This window comes from Sinohyriopsis cumingii, chromosome 8 (assembly GCF_028554795.1).
Source record: "Sinohyriopsis cumingii isolate HCF-2022 chromosome 8, ASM2855479v2, whole genome shotgun sequence".
Taxonomy (NCBI): Eukaryota; Metazoa; Mollusca; class Bivalvia; order Unionida; family Unionidae; genus Sinohyriopsis; species Sinohyriopsis cumingii.
Window position 1 is genome coordinate 77378538 of NC_142968.1, and position 20894 is coordinate 77399431.

Consider the following 20894-nt stretch of genomic DNA (forward strand, 5'->3'; position numbering starts at 1 on the left):
TACATTCACTTCTTCTGTCTCACTGTTTAGTCTCTCTGTTTTTTAAATTTCTTCAACGTCACAGCCTTTTCCTCCTCTTCTTCCTCACTTTCTTCCCTTCTTCTTTTCTTCTCCTGTTTCTTTTTCTTCACCTGTCTGCTATCTTCCTCCTCTTCTTCTTCCTCTGAAGAATCCCTCTCTTCTTCTGACTCCTCTTGTTTCTTTTTGGGGAATCTGGAGACCAATGTCTTTTTTCATGACAATAATAACAGGTGTCTTCACTTTTGTCTCTTTTAACACCTGTTTTTCTTTTTTGACGGTCTGGACACTCTGAAGACCAATGCCCTTTCTTCTGACAGATATAGCCAGTATTTTCACTTTTATCTCGAAAAGAAGGAGAGTGTTAAGAAGGCTGGTCTGAAGAAAATTTTCTAATGACCCCTCGCAAAGCTCTGATGAAACGTTCGATCTGGGTAGTCTCTTCCATCGTTCAACTCGGTTAGAGAGTGAAATGAATAGTGAAAGGACAAGGCACACACCCTTTTATATACGCTGGTCTGCCATGACTATAAATTAGTCCATGCTGTTTAAATTTTAGTCATTTGACGTTTTTCACTCAAGATGAAACGATTTTATTCATTTGAGAAGAAAGAAGAAGAAAGTAAGAGGCAGAAACATGATCTATCGCCTCGTACCAGGGCTGAAGTCTTGGCACAAATTCATGCCAGTGATTTTGAAGAGGACATGAGTGAACCAGAATCCAAACCCTCTAAACAAAGTTCACCACCCTTAGTCAGCCCTGAAAAGTACTATGACATTCGAGAGACAGAAAAGCGCTCCTCTAGAAAATTTAGAACCACGGCTTACAAATACACGGTGAAGTTTAAAGATTTCAAGTCCGAAGTACCGTTAGAGAAAGCAGAAGGGTTCATCACTGGGGTGTGGCATTCTTTACTCACCACTTGAGACTTTCCATACAACACGATGGTTTGAAATCCCCTGTTTGGATCGAGTTTAGCACCCTTGCAGAATTGACCGCTTCCAAAGTCATGGACAAAATTCAACACATGCAACAATCCAATGACCAGTTTGACATCACCGATGGAAAAGCCACACTCGACATGACCCACGTCTCTCCTCCTCAAGGGACCGGACAACGCAATAAGGTGTTATTGGTGAACGACCTTCGCAGCACCAAAAAGAGCCTCGTCCAAATTCACAACCCTCAAGACCAGATGTGTTTAGCCCGTGCCATCGTGGTGGGACGAACCTATGCCAACAAGAACGACACGGTAGAATGGAAAAGAACCTGGAAAACTATTCAACAATCCCACCGAGCCAAACAACGAAGTGAAGCAGAACTCCTGTTACAACAAGCCGGACTGTCCAAAGACACACCCTGTGGCATTCCTGAGATGCAAAAATTACAAGATGTCCTAGCTCCACGATACACCTTGAAAGTGTACCCTCAAGAAGTGCGCGGACCTCTGTTGTTTCGAGGGAAAGACTTTAAGGACGGAAAATACATTCATGTCTATTATCACGATGACCATTTCGATACCATTACCAGTATCACTGCATTCCTGAGATATGGTTATTACTGTGAGAAATGTGACCATGGCTATAACAATCGAGAGCAACACAAGCATTGTGGATCGAAATACTCAGGATGTTTGGCTTCTCCACCCTGTTTGAGCGAAGGACCAGTGCATTGTTCAACTTGTCTGCGCACGTTTGTCAGCCCTACCTGTTACCAACAACATTTGAAAACACAAGGTTCACAGAAGAAATGCGCTTGTCAAATGCTGCGGTTGTGCCCCGCGTGTGGACAAGGCATACGTACCAATAATGCCAAGGCACACGTATGTTGAGGAAAGAAAAAATGTCACATTTGTCACCACATCGTGCACTTGGAACACCAATGTTACGTGCAAAAATACCAATCCCCACCAGAGAAAGAGGACGGTCACAAGAAGAAAGGCAATTTCATCTTTTTTGATTTCGAATGCATGCAAGAGACTGGCATTCACATTCCTAATTTCTGCGTGGCTCATCGAGCGTGCAAGAAGTGCATTCAAGAACCTATCTTCAGTCATTGCCCTCACTGCAGCAAGATTCCTGGAGGGCGTCAAAAAATCTTTCGGGGACCGAACACGTTAGACGATTTTCCACAATGGGTCTTAGACCCCATCGACAAGACGTGGAGCCAAGAGGACATCGAACGTTACGGAGATTGTCATCGTCATGCCACAGTGATGGCTCACAATTTCTCCGGATACGATGGACAGTTTTTTTGAGATACTATACGGAACAATGCACCGAGCGTCCTAAAGTCACTTTGAACGGAGCCAAAATCATTTTCATGCAAGTGGGACAAGTACAGTTTAAAGATTCGATGAGTTACTTGGCCATGCCTCTGAGCCGAATCCCTAAAACATTTGGAATGACAGAAATGGCAAAAGGTTACTTTCCACACTTTTTCAATACGGAAGCCAATCAACACGCCGTTCTACCCCATTTGCCTGAGGCTCACTATTACGACCCCGACAACATGCGTACCGAACAACGAGAAGCTTTCTACGCTTGGTACCAGGCTCACGCTTCCGACCCTTTCAACTTTCAGGAAGAAATGTTAAAGTATTGTCGTTCCGACGTGGACATTTTACGACGTTGCTGTGGAAAATTTCGAGAACTGTTCATGGAGCACGGAGGGGTCGATCCTTTGAAAGAAGCTTGCACCATTGCCAAAGGGTGTTCCTTAGTGTACAGGCAACGATTCATGCCTGAAAACACCGTAGCTGTCATCAGTCCTCAAACGACCACCTATGTCAAACGTCAATACTCGGTCAAAGCCCTACGCTGGTTACATTACTTGTGCGACAAGGAAGACAAGTGGATTCAGCATGCCCGCAACTGAGGAGGCGAAAAGACCATCGGAACGCATTCGGTCGATGGCTGGGACTTAGAAAACCCCAAGATCGTGTACGAGTTTAACGGTTGCTTATTTCACAGATGTCCCGTCTGTTAACCTGACCGTGACACTAAAAATCACAACGAACCATGGAAGACTTGTACCAGACCACTTGTCAGCGACGCCTAAAGTTAGAACAGGAAGGATACCAAGTGCTGGAAATGTGGGAACACGAATACGATCACCGTTTGAAAACCGATCCCAAGTTTAAACGCCTCGTGGAAAGTTACCAGTTCATGGACCCCCTGAACCCGAGGGATAGTTTGTACGGAGGAAGGACCAATGCCACCTGTTTGCTGTACCAAGCCGACGAAGAGAAAGGAGAAGAAATCAAATACTTGGACGTGTGTTCGCTGTATCCCTACGTGTGCAAATATTGTCGCTTTCCTGCAAGACACCCACAATTGTTCACGGAACACATCGACCTGAAAAACATTCGACAATACGAACGTCTGATCAAGTGCAAAGTCATGCCTCCCTCTAACTTGTAACATCCCGTGCTACCTCACCATTGCCAAGGCAAACTGATGTTTCCTTTGTGCCGTACTTGTGCCGAAACGTGCAACCAAGATCAGCCTTGTCAGCACACCCAGGAAGAACGGGCTTTGACGGGAACCTGGGTCAGCGTAGAATTGTTCAAAGCTCTGGACATGGGATATCAACTGTTAGAAGTGTACGAAATTTGTCACTTTCCCAAGACACAACAATACCACAAGGGTGACCCCACGCAGAAAGGCATTTTCGCCGACTACGTGGATGCCTTTTTGAAACTGAAACAAGAAGCCAGCGGCTATCCTTCCTGGTGTCACACTCCCGAAGACGAAAAGACATTCAAAGAGAAATACTGGACACAAGAAAGCATTACTTTAGATCACATCGAGAAAAATGAAGGCAGGCGATCGTTTGCCAAAGTGATGTTAAATTGCTTGTGGGGTAAAATGGCACAACGTCCGTGTTTACCCAAGACGGAGTATTTGACAGAAACTTCCCGCTACTTTCAGATGATTCACGACAAAACCAAATTCATCAAACACGTGGACGTCGTTCGCGAGGATTTGATCTTGGTCAATTACGAAGAAGATCTAGACTTTGTACAAGACGACCCTTATGGAAATGTCATCATTGCGGCTTACATGACAGCTCATGCTCGCTTAAAATTGTACGAAGCTTTAGAACTGTTAGGGGAACGCGTCCTATACTTTGACACGGACAGTTGCATTTACATCGATCACCCGAGTCAACAGCACCCTGACATCGAAGGAGACCGTTTAGGAGCCTGGACAGACGAACATCCCGACGACAAGATTTTAAGTTTCGTCAGTGGCGGTCCAAAAAATAACGGCTACGAATACCGGGACCCACAAGGAGAAGTGCACACGAAGTGTAAAGTGAAAGGATTGACTCTGAATTATCGTACCAGTCGTGTGGTCAACTTTGGGGTATTGAAAGAAGCCTTGCAATCTGGAGAGGATGAACACTTTAAAGTGACCACCTATCAACCCAACAAGATTGTACGTTTACCCACTCACCACATCGTCAGTCGACCCTTGGAAAAAGTCTATCAAATCGTGTACCAGAAGCGAGTGCGACTTCCCAATCATTTCACCTTACCGTATGGACACGTCGGTATTGGTCTGTATATAAAAAGGAACCCTAGGCAAGATCGATAGTTCATTGTGACTACCAAGACCAAGCGAACAAGATGAATACTTTCAGAGAAACACAAAACAAGTTTAGAAAGACACAATTCAAGTGTGGGGCTTCTGAAGTGGAATGCGATTGTGAGCCTTGTGATCGGAACGATGCTATACGCTGTGACCTTAGCGATGCCGTAAAGCATCATGGGAACTTTGCTCTCGCTACCCCTATCATGGAAAGTGATGCTGTGCGTGTCAAACCTGATGGATGCGAAAGCGATGTCGCTCGTCCTCTTAAACACTTTACTGGGTTTCTTTTTAATGGTGGATGTTCACTTTCACGTCTACCCCCCTACGGATGTCATCCAGCCCTGAGCAAACTCCTGTCCATGTCACCCAACTCTCATCGAAACGAACCTGTGAAAGACGAATATTCGTTCCCTGTGCGTTTGTCGGAATACTGCGACTTTGAAAATCGTCTTCAATCGTTCAAAGCAAAATGGCCTAAGTATCTGCGAGGCCCGACCCCCGAAGAATTAGCTAGAGCCGGATTTTTCTACTTGGGCGAAGGAGATAAAGTCAACTGCTTCAGTTGCGGTGTGTCACTTCACCACCGGGAACCGCAAGATTCGGCCTACCTACAACATGCTCGTTGGCCACCGAATTGTCATTACTTACCCTTAGTGGGACCGAAACATTGAAGTAACTTACCATGTCGTGGACGAAGAAGAAACCAGACTGGCTAGGAATCAAATGTTGGACATCACCGAGACCGGTATTTAAACTTCATTTCAAAAACGATATTGAATCATTACCTAAAGAACTGCAAGAGAAGATTTACAAGGAAGTTTGGCAAGGGTTTGCCAGAGTGAAATCTCAATGGGTGACTGTAGAACGTTTGTGCCGAGAAATTCACAAGAGGAAAGTGAAAAAGTCAACCAGTGTGTTAGATTTCTTTGGGTCAAGTGTGCATTCGTCCTATTGTATTACTCTAGACCGTTTACATCAAAAGAGTTCAGTGACATTCTTGGACGTTACCCTGAATGGCAGTGGTCAGAAATTACTCACTATGTGGATTACTTTTGCTCTAGGAGAAGATTGTGAATTGTACGGACTGACCTATTCATGGATACTTTACAAGAGAACATTCGTGCTTTGCCTGTGGAGTTGAGAGAACACATTTACCGAGAGCTGGTCAAAATACAAGTCAAACGTAAAGAACAGTTGCATCTGTTACGTCACCAGATCTTTAACCACTGGTACCTGAATGGTATAAGAGGACTGATTCGTCAGAAATTGTTTCAGTGGTCAGACCTTGTTGAACACTTTCAGTTAGTGAATGAATTAAACGTTCGTAATTTTGGTTACTTCGAGATTCACCTAGTGCAACGTATTGAGGAAGACGAGTTAAAGGATTACCAACATATTTTACGTGGAATCTGCTTAGCGGAAGACGAAACATCTAGACAAACTCTGACGTTTCGGTTACAGTATGCAAGTTTTAGATTCCCTACTGGAGAACGAAGATGTCTAGTTAGAAAGTACCTTTATTGCTTCCGAAACAAAGAGACTATAAAATCAGGAATCCATGCCACGGCTTATGTCACATGTAATTGAACAGATTCCGTGGAAGGATCTCAATGACCATATTCAAGCCGTGGATCATTACCATCAATAATTACAAGAACTGTATCCATTCAATTTGGGTCGACAAGTGGTGTGTGTCTTAGTGACTTGTTTTCTGGGATTTCGTTTACCAGCCGATTCCTTGTGGACTCTTTACGAACAGTACTTACCACCCCAATGGCCTTAAATGGTCACGAAAGACTCCTTTTGCTCAAAGCCTTGCGTTTTCATCTGGATACTTCTCGACCTCTACGGGAAAAAAAGATTCGTCAACTTTTAGCTACCGAAGACGTGTATGACGATGTGTGTGTAGCTTGTGACTTACACCCCCATTGGACAGATGTCCGTGACTGGAAAAAAGGGGGTTTTGAGGCTTGGACCCAAGAAGTGGCCCAGTATGCACGAGAGTTGTTCAAGGAAAAAAGTTACTTTTCAACCTGTGTTAGTGACAGTGCCAGAAGAACCCGTCACCCAGGACAGGACTGTCGTGGACATGCCTGAAAGACCCTTTCGGGGGGACACTTGTGTGACCTTACCCCCTATAGAACTGGTCAGAACATTACCCAAAACATGTTGTACAGACACTTGTGTTTATTCCACGTTGATGGTTATCATTTGCCTTTTATCATTGTACTTAAGCCTTTGGCTTTTATGTATTTTTGTCTTTCGTGTTCATATTTGAAACATTCAATAAACGTGTTCTGAAAAAGTATATAAACTCTTGTCTTGTCTGTTTTCGTGTCACAAGTGACATTCAAAACACTATGGCTACCTCTGCTGTCTCTGCTTCCTCTTCCTCTACTGTCAAAGTCATCGACGAACACTTAGATCGTGCCAGTTGGGAGGCTTTGTATCTTCGCCATCCCTTTAACATGCTCATTGCTAGACCTAGCGGTTCAGGCAAAACCGAATTCCTCAAACGCTTGATCGAACATAAACATCATTTGATCGATCGACCACCTCAACGCATCGTGTTATGTTACAAAGAGTGGCAATCGGCGTACAGCGTAAAGTCAAGGCGATTCCATCGTGTTTGTGGAAGGCATTCCTAAAGAAGACGACGGCATCGTCTCTGACTCCCGTCAAACCCATTTGGTCATTTCGACGACATGTTAGGAGAAGACGAAGAAGAAATTAAGCTGTGGTTCACGCGCAAAGGGCATCACCGTAATGCCAGTGTCGTTTACATCACTCAAAATTTGTTTCAACAAAGTAAAGCCCATCGCACCATCAGTCTCAATGCACATTACGTGGTCTTGTTTAAAAGCCCTCGAGATAAATCGCAAGTGCAAGTCTTAGCCAAACAGTTAGGAACGCCTTGGCTGACTCAAGCGTACGACGAAGCCACTCAAACTCCACACGCCTATTTACTCGTCGATTTGAAACCTACGACCCCCGAGGATTTGCGATTTCGTACCCACTTGTTTCACCACTGGTGCCAAGACGGAGGGCCTGTCCTGTACACGTCTCCGTCCTCGAATTAACTTCACTCCACAAAAACAATCTATAAAAACCTCAGACACTTTTCGTCTGTCTCACACAACGCCAACATGACGTCCCTTCAGTCGCATCTTCCCGTCAAATTGATTCGTGCCTTGTATGGCATCAGTCGAGAAAAAAAAATCCACACACACGAGCTCGTGTCTTAGAAGCTAGTCTCAAAGAAGTCTTACGATGCTTCACGGTGACAGCACGTCAATTACTCCAAGGGATCATTCAGATTCCTCATCAAACCAAACGCTTTTTTGATCGAAACAAAGTCGCTTTGACCCAACTGGCCGATCCCAGCATCGACACTCAAACCAAAAACCAAATCATTTTGAAACCTGGAGGGAGCGGTACTCTAGAAGGGGTCATCATTCGTTCTCTCTTAAGATGGGATCCTAATGCCCCCAAAGTTCTCCCCAAGAAAAAAGTCAAACGAAACTCCAAGAAGAAGAAAAAGACCAGGTCCCCAAGGAGACCCGTGTCTCCAAGAATTTCTCCAGTGGCGGGACCCTCCTCTTACCAGCCACCACCCCGGCAAAAGAAAAGAAGCCCCCAGAAAAAGAAACAGAGAAAAAGCCCCCAGAAAAAGAAAAGTCCACAGAAGAAAATTAGTCGCAAGAGAGTCACTTCGGCCAGGACGCAACCTTACACTCGCAAGCCACGACCTGCCACGGCGGTGACCGCGTCTCCCTTAGTGTCAGGTTCAATCACTTCTCCGTTGATGTCACCAAGAACTGAAGAGTACTTGGAGACGTTGATCACACCAAGAACTTCTCCGTTGATGACCCCAAGAACTTCTCCAGTGGCAGGACCCTCCAATTTAGTGGCAGTGGCCGCTGCTCACAAAGTACCTCCTCCCAAAATCAAAGTTCAAGAAAGACCGGGCATGTTACAAAGTTTCCTGGATTTGTCCAAGCAAGAACTGACTCGATTTAGTCCGTTGCGTACCCCTGCACGACGTGTCATGCCTATCCTCAAACTGATACGACGTAAAGACAATCAGTGGCGACGCGTCCCAGTATAAAAAAGGTGTGTGAGCAAGTAGGGTATCAGTGTTTTGGTGCTCCTGAAGATGTCACCCTCCAGAAAACATCCCTCTTCTAAACAACCCCAAGGAAAGAAAAGGAAAGGACTGCCTCCACGTTTAGTCAAACACGGGGACATGTTATCTGTCCTGTCCAAAGCTTCTCCAACCCTACGAAAAAAACTCATTCAATCAGCTTCCAAAGAGGTCAGCGATACCGTGTGCGAATGTTGTTTGAACGTCTTGAAAGGCACGATCCCTTTGTCCAAACACCAGAAACAATGCTTAGGCAAACATCGTCACGTTCTGCGTCAAATTGTTCAAAAGAAAATCCCCATTCGTCAAAAGAAGAAGATGTTGGTCCAACGTGGAGGAATTTTACCCCTCTTGTTAGGCCCATTGCTGAAAGGGGTCTTGGGAACCATGTTGGGAGGACTGGTGGGAGCAAGATAAAAAGGAACTCTGAAGTCCCAAGATCTCATAATTGACCCTTGACATCCAATGGAAGGACGAAAACTAGCTTTAGTGCCTTACAAGCGATGGATGGAACACCATCGTTATCAAGAACAGCGGACCCCGCATTCACCTCCCAATCCCAATTTTAGCGAGATGTCCCAGTTACAACACGAATTGCAGTCCTTGATGGATCGCCAAGATTTGTCTGAAACAGAAAAATCGCAAAAGTACGGTCAACTCTTCCAACGACTACAACTCTTTCACAAGAAAGCTTTAGACGAAACAGCTCTACCCACTCTGAAAGATTTTAAGACCTTGATGAAAAGTCCAGCACCATCACCACTACCACCATTTCCACCACTACTACCATCCCCAGGGGTCACCAGAGATGCTACCCCACGAAGACCTGAGGAAGAAGAGATGCGAGAAGTGTTTCAAACACCGTCAGCAGCACCCATTTCAAGTAAGATTTCCGCATCCTTGTTGACCCCGTCCCCCACACCATCACCAGTACCACCACCACCACTACCTGTGACCAAGACAGAAAAAGGAGAAGAAGAAGAAGGGTTTCAAACTCCACCAGAAAAAGTACGCAAGTTAACAACACCACCTACCTCCAGAATTGGATGGATTAAAAAGATGATGACCACCCCTTCCTCATCAAAAGAGAAAAAGAAAGTGAAGACAGAAGTGAAGACAGAAGTGAAACAAGAACCGATATCCCCTGTTCCGACATCCTCCTCTGCTACACCTATTGCTGGTCGCACGCGCAAAGCATTGCAATCCAAGAAAGTACCCCAAGAGAAAAAGAGTAGCATCTTCCAAGAGTGGGTGCCTTATTAACACACAAACACAAAATGGAAAAAGTGTTAGCCAGCATTTACTACGATCCCTCCCATCCTGCAGGTTACGCAGGAGTTCAAAAATTGTATCGTGCTGCCAAACTCGACTGAAAAGTCTCCGTTTACCTCAAGTGCAACGATGGTTACAAGAACAAGCTACCTACACTTTACACAAACCCATTCTACGCAAGTTTTCCAGAAGTCGCACCCGAGTGGAAGGCATCGATCATCAATGGCAAGCCGATTTAGCCGATGTCTCTCATTTGGCCAGATACAATCACGGCTACAAATATTTGTTTTGTGTCATCGACGTCTTTTCCAAATTTGCCTGGGTCGTACCCTTGACTTCCAAATCGAGCAGCGAGTTAGTGCGAGCCCTGCAACGAGTGTTGAAACAAAGTGGTAGTCACCCCCTTCGATGGCAAACGGACAAAGGCACCGAATTTCTGAACCAAGCTTCCCAAAAAGAATTAAAGAAACGTGACATTCATTTCTTTTACCACCGAGAATCCTGAAACCAAAGCCAGCATCGTGGAACGTTTTCAACGCACTTTGAAAGAACGTATGTGGACATATTTTACGCATCACCACACTCTGAAGTACATCGACATCTTACCGCACCTGGTGCAAGCGTACAACCAATCTTACCATCGAAGCATCGGACGTGCCCCGCAAGAAGTGATTCCCGAGAACGAAGTGCTGGTGTTTGAGCGCCTGTTTGGCACATCCCCGACGAGGGCTGCCCCCAAGAAAAGTGGAGTGTTGGCCGTAGGAGATTGGGTGCGCATTGGCAAAACCAAACGCACTTTCGACAAAGGTTACTTACCTAACTGGACGACCGAATTGTTTCGTGTCACTGGACGAGTGCATGGCCGTGATCCTGGCGTCTATAAATTGGAAGACATGAACGGAGAAGTGCTCAAAGGAACGTTTTATTTGCCCGAGTTACAACGTGTCACCAAAAAAGAAGACGACGTGTACGACATCGAAAGCATTCTCGAACGCAGAACCCGTAAAGTGGGTAAACGACGTGTCAAAGAAGTCAAAGTACGTTGGAAAGTATATCCACCCAGTTTTGATTCTTGGATCGACGCTTCGCAAGTCATCGACTATAAAAAGAAGTGACCATCATGCCCTTTCACACAGACGCAGCTACGTCGACCACTCCTTCACCTAGTTCTTCTCTGCAAGATTTACAAAAACAACCTTTGTGGGTGTGGTGTGGAGAACGTGTGCCTAAAACGCAAATCGTCTTTTTCTGCCAAATCTTCGTGGTGTATTGTGTCATCGGGGCAGTCATTGCCAATTTGAGTTTGCAACAAGGAGACAAACAACTGTGGACCATTTCATTGAGCAGTTGCATCGGTTACCTGCTTCCCAATCCCTCCCTGAAATTCTCCTCGAACGGGAACAACGGGAACCTTGTGTCCAGTGCCAGTGTCAGTCACCACTCCAACAACAACAACAACCCTATTTTGGGCGGAGACACGCCTCTAACGTCCAGTAACCACTCGGAGAGCCACAGAACTCTGGAATTATGAGTCACCAGAACCAATTTTACTTAACCTTACCCAGTGACAGTTCCATGGAGGTGTTTCCCAAGAACACGTTGTGCTGTTACACGGCCAAATTACCTCAGCCATCCCATTAGATCACGAAGCCCATTGGGAAGTGGCTTTAGTAGAAATCATTCACCCGACTCAAGTCCTCAATCTCCTTCCCAATCAAAATGTTTTTGATGTGGAAGTTCATGACGAACAATTGCAACAGTACTTGGATACCTATGGCAAATATGACAAGAAAACCCCTGGCACAAAAAATCAAAAGTACACCACCTATCACTTGTTCGTTCCCCCAGATTATTATTTTAGTGGTCAACATTTGGTGAGCACCATAACCTCCAGGTTTAATGTCGTGTTTCTGAAAGCTTTGGAAAGTGTCAAAAAAAGTGTCACCATGGAATACCACAAAGCAGCTCGTCGCCTCTTGATGAAATTTGACGGGAGTAAAATCGTGTCCATTTTATTTTGTCCTGAATTGTTTGACATGTTGGGCGGAGACATGGACATGAGAAAGGGCATGCTCAAGAAAAACGAATTACCAATCATTTACGACAACGAGTCTTTTAGCAAGTTATTTCGTGCCCCGGTAGAACTGAACCAAGGACTGAATTTGATGTTTGTGTACTCCGATGTGGTTGAGTACAACGTGGTGGGACACACCTCTGTGCCGTTACTGCGTGTCATTCCTTTCAAAGTGGATTCTGCCACGACCGCTGACGAGGAAGGTGGAAACACTTGCCACGTTCACCGCGAATTTGTACATCCTCACTATCTGCCTGTCAGTAAATCTTATCTAGACACGGTCAACATTGCTATAAAAGGAGATCTGGGACAAAATATTTCATTAACCAAAGGAGAAGTCACGGTGAAACTCCATTTTCGTAAACGGTTCTCTCACGACTCGTAAGTCATGTATCCAGTGTACCGAGGGGTTGCTCGACAGCTAGGACACGGTTTAGGAGATATGCTGAAATCGGCCTTTCGTTCGGTGGCCCCGGTGTTGAAACCGATGGTGACACGCGGATTGCACGCCTTGAAAGATGCGGCACTAGCGCAAGGCAAAGAATTTCTCCAAAATGTCATCATCGACAAACAAAATCCTAAAGAAGCCTTCATGAGGGCAGGCAAAAATGTATTGCTGCAAATGGGCAAAGACCTTTTGGGCCGACGAGAAACACCTATAAATGCCCTGCACGCTACCGAGTCAGGCATTCAGCAAGGACAAGGCAGAAAGAGACGCCGAAGAAAACACCCTTTCACCAGACTTCACACGTCTAAAGCTAGAAAGGCAAAGAAAAGAAGAACCGTCCGAGACTTAGACGTGTTCGATTATTGAGACACAGAGAAAAATGATGCACCGAGAGTCTTGCGCTTGTTCCAAGTCGGAACTGGATCTATTTGCCATGCCCCCCACCATAATGACGATGCAAGAATCCCAGTGGGTGGAATTTCATCCCGTCTCCTCTTTGACGGATTCCGCTCCCATCGAGTTTGAAATCAAAGGACAACCCAAAGATTACATCGATCTGAATAGCAGTTACCTGTACTTGTAAGTGAAAGTGATCAAAACGGACAACACCAATCCAGGAGGCGATGCTAGAGTAGCCCCTGTCAACAATTTCATGCATTCTTTGTTCAGCGGGGTGGACTTGTACTTGAATAACAAACTGGCCAGCAGCAGCATGGATACTTACCCTTATCGTGCCTACCTGGAAAATCTCTTGACGTACGGAAAAGAAGCCAAGAATACTCATCTGGATGCTTGCGTGGTATGGAAACATGACACGGCACGTGTAGCCACGTTTAGCGACACAGTCCTGACAGAAGATGACAATCCTCACAATGTGGGGTTTAACGACCGTCGTAAGAAAATTCTGCAAGGACGAAGTTTAGAACTGATGGATCGTTTGCATTTGGACATGTGATTACAAGAAAAGTATTTGCTGAACGGGGTGGATATCCGTCTAAGACTGAATCGTAGCAGTGCCGCTTTCCATTTGATGGCCCATGCCAATGAATACAAAACTATCATCCAAGAAGACCGACTTTACGTGCGTCGTGTGGAAGTGTTACCTAAAGTGGGAAACGACGTCAGTCAGACGTTGAGCAGAACGACCGCCAAGTATCCGATACGACGCGTAGAAGTCAAAACGTTCACCATTTCCTCCGGACAGCGATCTATGATCAAAGATCATCTGTTCCAAGGACAGTTACCCAAGCGTTTGATTGCTGGTATCGTCAGGAATTCAGCTTTCAACGGAACCCACGATCAAAATCCTTTTGAGTTTCAACATTACAATGTGTCCAATATCGAAGTCAGTCGCGACGGCAAGACCTTGTGTACCCGACCCTTTGAGCCCAACTTTGGTGTCGCGAAGAATTATTTGAGATCGTACTTGTCCCTGTACGAAGCCACGGGACAGTTAGGAACCAACACCAGTCACGGTATTTCGTACGACGATTATGCAGGAGGCTATGCTTTGTGGGGTTTTGATTTAACTCCAGACCAAGGCAGCGACGAGGGACATTTCCACCCTATAAAATCGGGTCAGATTCGTGTGGAACTTCAGTTTGCAAATCCACCTCCAGATCACACAGCGAACATCCTCCTGTATGCAGAATTTGACAATACCATAGAAATCAACAGTTTGAGAGAAGTCATTCTAGATTATTAGAAGCCATGGAAGACTGTTATCCCTCTTTACCTAGTTCCTCGTTCTTCTTCTAGAAACGATGTGAACGTAGATCAATGGTTTTGTGACGATTATGCTTATCTTTTGTCTCAATCTAGGAAACGTAGTGTCTATCAATGGCCTAATGACTTCCAACAGTGGAAATCACAATTTCATTCATAATGTTGTCAGCCTTGTCCAAAATAATGTGTGAGTTGGAAAAAAAATGTTTGTCATTTGAAACAAAATGTTTGATGTTATATTGTTGGATTATTGTTAAAAATGTTAGAGTTGTTTGTTAGTGTTAAGTGATTTTGAATAAAAAATGCTGTTTTGAAAAAATGCCTTGGTTTTTTGTTTGGCTATAAGAATTTTGATTCATGCTCTTTGACTTCTTACTATCCCTCTCATGGCACTCATTGAACGTTCCGGCTCGAAAACCGTGTAGGGATGTTTTCCTTCACGTCCGCGCTTTGACTTTAAAGCCGGGGTAGCCTCCTGTCTAACCATCCATTGTCGACTCATCCTCCTACGAAGATGTGCTCCAAACTAGCTAAGCTAAACGAAGCCTACGTGAATTTGCATAGGGTCAAACACAGTCTGATACCGAAGCCAGAAGAGATAGAGAATGTGAGAATGCTAAAAGTCACTGAAGACCTGATAGAAGAGTTCTTCAGAGAAGAAGTGAACAGGGAGAAAGAAGAATGGACATACAAGTACAGACTTCAGAAACAGCAGAGAGAGCAGCAACAGCGGCAACAGCAGCAACAGTAGCAGCAACCTGAACCTGACAGAGGCTTTGTCGATTGTCGTATCGACACCAAAGAGTTCTTCTTCTCTTTCCGAAGAAGCAGACCTATCGTAAGAAAGTCTATCGTCAGAGGACATCACATTCTTAGAAACTAAAAGATTGCCATAGCAAACAAAAAAACCAGCCCTTTTCAGGGCTACCCAATACTCTAGAAAAGAAATAGTAATCCATTTGCCAATGTGTGTGTGTAGTGTAGTGTGAATATAAACACTGACTCTTTTTTATAGTGTGAGTGAATGTGTTTCTATATATGATTGTGTGTTTGTAAGTGCTCAAGTACGTTTGTTGTGTGTTTGCAAGTGCTCACGTACGTTTGTGTGGATAGTAGATTATGATCATGTTTTGTTTTGTTTGTTATTTTTCCTGTTTGACGTGTGGGGAGCGTAGATTTGGGGTTTGATTTCTTTGCGTATGTGGATAGTATATTCAAGTGATTAATGAAAATTTTTAAATTAGTAATGGGTAGTATAAAAATGTGAGTGAGTGTTTCTTTTAGGTCGGCGCATTGTTTGGTCATGATCTAGGTAATATCAATTTTGTTTTAGGGGATGTTTTCCTTCACGTCCGCGCTTTTAGTATAAATTGAAAATCGCTAGGCAGTCTAGCTACCCTGTTCATTCGTTAACAAGACAATGAATACCAGAATTGTAAAGCTTCTAGAACTCCAGATGCACCTGGGATATGCCAGGCGCATACTAAATGAACTGGCCGCAGAGGCCATTGTCGAAGAGGGAAGGATGAAAGAGGAGGAGGAGGAAAGAAGAAAAAAAGAAGAGGAGGAAAAGGAGAGAGGAAATTTCAGAATCCCAGAGACAGAAAATTTGGATTCTGAAGCCACTTATCCCGCCTCTGCTCTCCCCCCAAAAAGAGTGAAAAGAGACTGGGGAAGAAGATGTGTGTGTGGTGCCAGGCCTGGAAGGTGCCATCATTAACCAAGTGCCATGGAGTTCAAAAACAAACAGCCCTTTTCAGGGCTACCCAATACTCTAGAAAAGAAATAGGAATCGATTTGCCAATGTGTGTATGTAGGGTAGTGTGAATATAAACACTGACTCTTTTTTTCTTGTGTGTGTGTGTGTGTGTGTGTGTGTGTGTGTGTGTGTTTGTAGGCGCTCACGTACGTTTGTGTGGATAGTAGATTTGGGTTTAATTTTAATGCTTTGCGTGTGTGAATAGTAGATTAGGGGTTTGTTTATTGATGCTTCACGTATGTGTATAGTAGATCATATGAAATGAGAAAAGTAGGGGATGTTTTCCTTCACGTCCGCGCTTTAGCTATAAAACTAACAAGGTTTGCCATTGGAGTCCATTCCACGGAATAAGCAAACAAGAAGATGCCAGCAGCTTCAGCTTTGTATAACAACCTTATGGGAAGTTGGTACTGGATGGTGGATGGATTGAATGTAGCAGAAAGGCTTGAACAGGAATGGAGGCATGCAGTGACAAAAGACTTCGTCTCAAGACAAGTAACCAGCCTCCACTTAGCAATCGATATTGTGAAAAACATGATAGAGGATGAGGAGAAGAGAATCAGAGGTTTCATTAACCCACCGTATGTGAAAGTGGGGAAGTTGAAAGAAGCCATAGTTTATGTGACGAGTGTAAGGTGTGTTTTAGAAGACATTGTAGAATGGACAGATTGGTCTTTTGTGAAGTGAGGCTTAGACAAGCTTAAGAAAGCGGAAGAAGTAATGAGGAAAGTGCTGACCGAAGAGGTGAAGAACATCAAAGAAAAGTGGTCAAAGGAAAGAAAAGAAGAAGAAAATAGAAAGAAAAAGGAAGAACTAGAGAAACTAAATGCTAACTGGATGAAAATCCAACAGAAGTTCCGAGCCATGGGTCACCCGGACTGGATACCGGAAACAGAAAAGAAGAAGAAGAAAGGAATGATAGAAAAAATAAGGGGATGGATAAAGAAGTTAAGGAGTTAGAAGAAGAAGAAGAAACCCAAAGGCCCTTTTCAGGGCCACTCCAATTTCTCGAAAAGAGATCGACTTTTAATTGCCTACCCCCTTTTTTATTTTATTTTTTTATTTTTTTTAAAAAAATCCCATGTTAAATTTCCCTTGACGCTATACAGTCCCACCCTGTTTAAATTCCCTTGACGCTATACAGTCCCACCCTGTTTAAATTCCCTTGACGCTATACAGTCCCATATTCCCACGTTCAATTCCCCTTGACGCTCAACAGTCCCAAAATCTATTTCCCATGTTAATTTCCCTTGACGCTAAACAGTCCCACGATTTTTCTCCATGTTAAATTTCCATTGGCGCTAAACAGTCCCAGGGGTGTCTGTAATGCTAATTCCCATTGACGCTGAAGCGTCCCCCTTCACTACTAACATATTAGTCATAAGTAATTCTGATCTAATTCGTATAACCATGAGAGACATTCGATTTGTACAAGCTTGCTTTTTATACTTTGTTCCAGGTGTGAACAACCTATATAAAATGTTTGACATGTACCTCACATTTCATACGTTTAGCATGTGTAGGAATCTTGATACGTAAAATATAATATGTCCCATATGTTTTCATGTCAAACAAAAATAATTGTAGGTATGTGGCAAGTTTGAAAGTGTACATGACAAGACAAAACTTTACCATGCCACAACACCTCCATGTCTCGCTGGCTTTGCAAAAAGTTGGTCATGCCAGAAACGTACTTTTGTCAGTTCTCGATTGGGATTCAGAAGCTGTGAAGTATGCATCTGCAAGGGAGAGTAAAATATCTCAAGGCCGTTAATGTAAACAAACTCACTGTGTTCTTCATTGTGTTGGATCGAGAATTTTTCCGACCTTTTACTTAAATTACATAACAAAAAAATAATTTGAAATTAATTTCATATCATAACAAATGGCACCAAGAATTATTATATTGAATCCAGCATTTCTCGGAGAGGGGATGGAAATACTTCGTCAGTTGAAGATGGAAGCAGTAATGTCACTATCTAGAGTTACATGTGTATTTATTTATCTCAAGGAGTTTGATAAAAAGGTGGTCAATGCTTGTTAAATTGAAGAATAAAAGTCACAATACAAAAGAAATTTGTTGATTTTAATTGTTAAGGACAATATTTTACTTTCCTTCAGAAAAGATGCAGACTTATTGGTTCGATTTAACGATACAAACAGCTTACATTTAATAATACAAAGATTATATTTAAATACAAGAAAAGATTACAATTAAATGATATAGAACGACTATATTAGATGATGAAGAATCATTCATATAAGGATAAATAAAGGTCTCTTTTAATGATTCAAAGATTATATTTAATGATGATAACAGATAACATTTAATGATAAAGGAATTTTATATTTAATGATTAAGAAAGGTTACATTTAGTGACAAACATGATTGTATTTAATGATGATAACATATCACATTTCATGATAACGGAAGGTTATAATTATTGATATAGAAAGGTTCAATTTAGTGATAAGCATGATTATATTTAATGATGAAAACAGATTATATTTAATGATTACAAAATTACATTTAATGACGAAAACAGATGGCATTTAATGATGAAAACATTACATTTAATGATAAAAGATGCACACTTATAGGTTCGATTATATTCAAAAAAAAGAAAAAGATTACAATTAAATGATATAGAACGACTATATTAGGCGATGAAGAATGATTACGTTTATCGATAAATAAAGGCTATATTTAATGATTCAAAGATTATATTTAATGATAACAGATCACATTTGATGATAACGGAAGGGTATATTTAATGATTAAGAAAGGTTACATTTAGTGATAAGCATGATTATATTTAATGATGAAAACAGATTATATTTAATGATTAAAAAATTACATTTTAATGATGAAAACATTGTATTTAATGACAAAAACAGATGACATTTAATAACATTTATATTAACTTTAATGACAACAACAGATTATATTTCAATAATAAAAACAGTGTACATTTCAATGCTGAGAACAAATTACTGTTAATAACAAAAACATGTCATTCAGTGAAGAATAAAATAGGTAAATATAATGACGAAAACAGGTTGCACTTTAATAATGAAAATATATTCCATTTAATAATAAATAGATATTAGATAAACTGCACCAACCCTGACAGCAAGATGATTAAAGCAATGGGAGATTAATTTGACGTTAGCAGATATAACATTTTGTATTCAGCTAAATATGTAATGGATTCAATCTCCTAAATTGTACTGGAGTAATTTACAACGATTAAAGGAATAAATATACAGAATTTATAGAGCTTGTAGGTGATTTACAATACGAAGAAGTAGACGTAGAGTCTGACATAAGAATGACTAAATTTGGCATAAATCTAAAGAATGTTTATATTTGAAATTATTTATGTAATTTGCTTGGATGACAAGTGGCAGACTGATTATCCTGACATGCGAGCATATGCATAAAACAAACAATACAATCATATTTGTACGGTAATGTATATCTTGCTATTATACACTTGGCACGAGAAAACTAAATAAAGGCGATAATATATACAATAATTTTAGATAAATTGTCAAAGAGTGCAAATATTTAAGGTAGATCATTTGTTCTGAGAAACATTTCCAACAACAAATTTGAGCATTTGAGGTAGAGAGAATACACAAAATACTTTTCAACTTGCTCAGATAAAAACATCAAACATCTTGAATAGGAGAGACGAAAATCCAATTTTTGGGGAGTGTGCATGGTTTGGGCAATATTTTTTCCGATTTCATAGCTCACAAATTGATATGAAATATTATTGCCTGATTTATAATGGTATTAGATCTCTAAACTCTTGTTATTAACTCTGGCATTACTTTAAAGTCGCTGAGTGCCAGTTTCATTACATTTGAACATATCAATTTCACAAAGGCAATATAACATAAAGAAGAAACTTAAAGTTTCCGAGACGTTACTTTCTAAATAACGTGAAATGGCTGCTTCTGTTTTAGATGTATATGTGTTTTGGATGCCTTTTATCACAGGTTTTACAATCGTTCTTATTGAATGAGCATCTGCTTGCCGCATCATAAGTCTTACTGCGAAATAGATTTCAAAGTGCTGTTCTAAATGCTCATATTGAATGATTCAACTTTCTCCTTGTGTTCTGCTAATTCTGTATTTGATGGAATTTTATCATTTTTTTCAAACTGTTTTCTTTTGCTATGTTTTGCCTAATTTCAGACCATTCCAATAATAAATATGCAACCAATTTATTTTTAGGAAGTCATCTTCACCGACACCTGTAGGTTTCGTAATATATAGTCATCTTCTGTAAAGTCTATACTTGGAGTACCGACTAGTTTAAGTGTTGTAGCTGATTTCATGTTTTTTCTTCTAACTGTAGGTAAAATGTTTGCTTTTACATTGATCAAATGATCTCAACCTTTCGTCACGTGGGTTTATTATGTCACTTATATAAAAGTACTTCATTGGTACAATTATACAGAGTTAGCTTTCAATCTAGCATGTGAGCACGACAAAAATGAAAACAAGATTGAAAAATCATGGTCTATAAGTCATATAAATTGTATTTCACAAAGTCTTAAATGTCCATTTTTAATATAAGTTGAAGGTGAAAGAGTTTTAAGTTCCGGTGATAACTATGAAAATTCAACTGAATCGCACCAATAATAAATAACAAGCTATGTGTTATGTCAAAAGCAATATGTTCCTTCAATGCAATCTTTCAGCGGCGAATGAAATAAATTCGTTGTTTTTCAGTTCCTCTACAATTCCCAAAAGCTCTATTGTTGACGAAAAATAGTAAAGGTATCCACGTAACGTAATGCGCGACTTCTCACAAGAAAGAAACGATACCATGAAGAGTTA

The 20894-nt window shown here is 41.9% G+C and overlaps 1 protein-coding gene across 2 annotated transcripts in view; it reads right to left on the reverse strand.

The window, feature by feature from the left end:
* Positions 1-20894, reverse strand: part of LOC149793918 (uncharacterized) — a 37588-nt gene that overhangs the window by 13427 nt on the left and 3267 nt on the right. For both annotated transcript variants that reach the window (XM_089966483.1, XM_089966484.1), the window contains exon 5: positions 17672-17778. In XM_089966483.1, the coding sequence (XP_089822609.1) occupies positions 17672-17778 (107 nt within the window). The remainder of the gene's footprint in view (positions 1-17671; positions 17779-20894) is intronic.